This window comes from Chrysemys picta, chromosome 1 (genome assembly GCF_011386835.1).
Source record: "Chrysemys picta bellii isolate R12L10 chromosome 1, ASM1138683v2, whole genome shotgun sequence".
Taxonomy (NCBI): Eukaryota; Metazoa; Chordata; order Testudines; family Emydidae; genus Chrysemys; species Chrysemys picta.
In genome coordinates, this window is record NC_088791.1 from 358,986,256 (window position 1) to 358,987,254 (window position 999).

Here is a 999-nt window from a genome sequence, read left to right on the forward strand (position 1 = left end):
TCAGGTCCCTTTATGAGTAAAGAGCTGGAGCAGCCTATCCCAGATCTGTTGGGTCTTGGCCCCATAGATGATGGGGTTTAGCATGGGGGGCACCAGGAGGTACATGTTGGCCATGAGAACGCGCAAATGCAGGGCCACATTCTGCCCAAACCGTTGCGTGAGGGTGGCGAAGAGATGTGGGATGTAAAAGGCTAAGATGACACATAGGTGGGAGCCACAGGTCCCAAAAGTCTTGAGCCGGGCGTCCTTTGTTGGGAGGCTGAAGATGGCCCTGAGGATCTGGGTATAGGACATGGCGATAAAAAACACATCCATACCGATAATCAAGGATACCACAGAGAGGCTGTAGTAACTACTGAGGCTGATGTCGGCGCAGGCTAGCTTCACCACAGCTATGTGCTCACAGTATGTGTTTGGAATGATGTTGGTTCTGCAATATGGCCATCTCCTTGCCAGGAAAGCATAGGGCAGTACAAGTATGACACCCCGCAGCACCACGGTCAGGCCAATTTTGGCAACCACAGGGTTTGTCAGGATGGTGGAATGTCTCAGGGGATCACAGATGGCCACGTAGCGATCAAAAGCCATGGCCACAAGGACCCCAGACTGCATCGCAGAGAAGCTGAGAATGAAGTACATCTGGGTGAGGCAGGCACTGAAATTGATCTCCCTGGAATTGAACCAGAAGATGCTCAGCATTTTGGGTAGGATGGACATAGACAGGACCAAGTCGGTGACGGACAACATGCAGAGGAAATAGTACATGGGCCCATGGAGGCTCGGCTCCCTCTTTATGATGAACAGGATTGTGAAGTTCCCGAAGATGGCTATGGCATAGATTGCACAGAAGGGGATGGAGATCCAGACATGGGCTGCCTCCAGGCCAGGAATGCCCAGCAGGATGAAGGTAGAGGGGTTGGTGAAGTCAGTTGAGTTGGATTCTGACATGGTGAAGGGGAGAAGGTGTCCAACACTGAGGCAGAACGGTGTTTCCTGCAT

The 999-nt window shown here is 52.2% G+C and overlaps 1 protein-coding gene across 1 annotated transcript; it reads right to left on the bottom strand.

Moving 5' to 3' along the window:
* Positions 1–999, bottom strand: LOC135972617 (olfactory receptor 52E4-like). Its single transcript, XM_065551215.1, has one exon. The coding sequence runs from the start codon at positions 997–999 to the stop codon at positions 1–3; it is 999 nt and encodes a 332-aa protein (XP_065407287.1).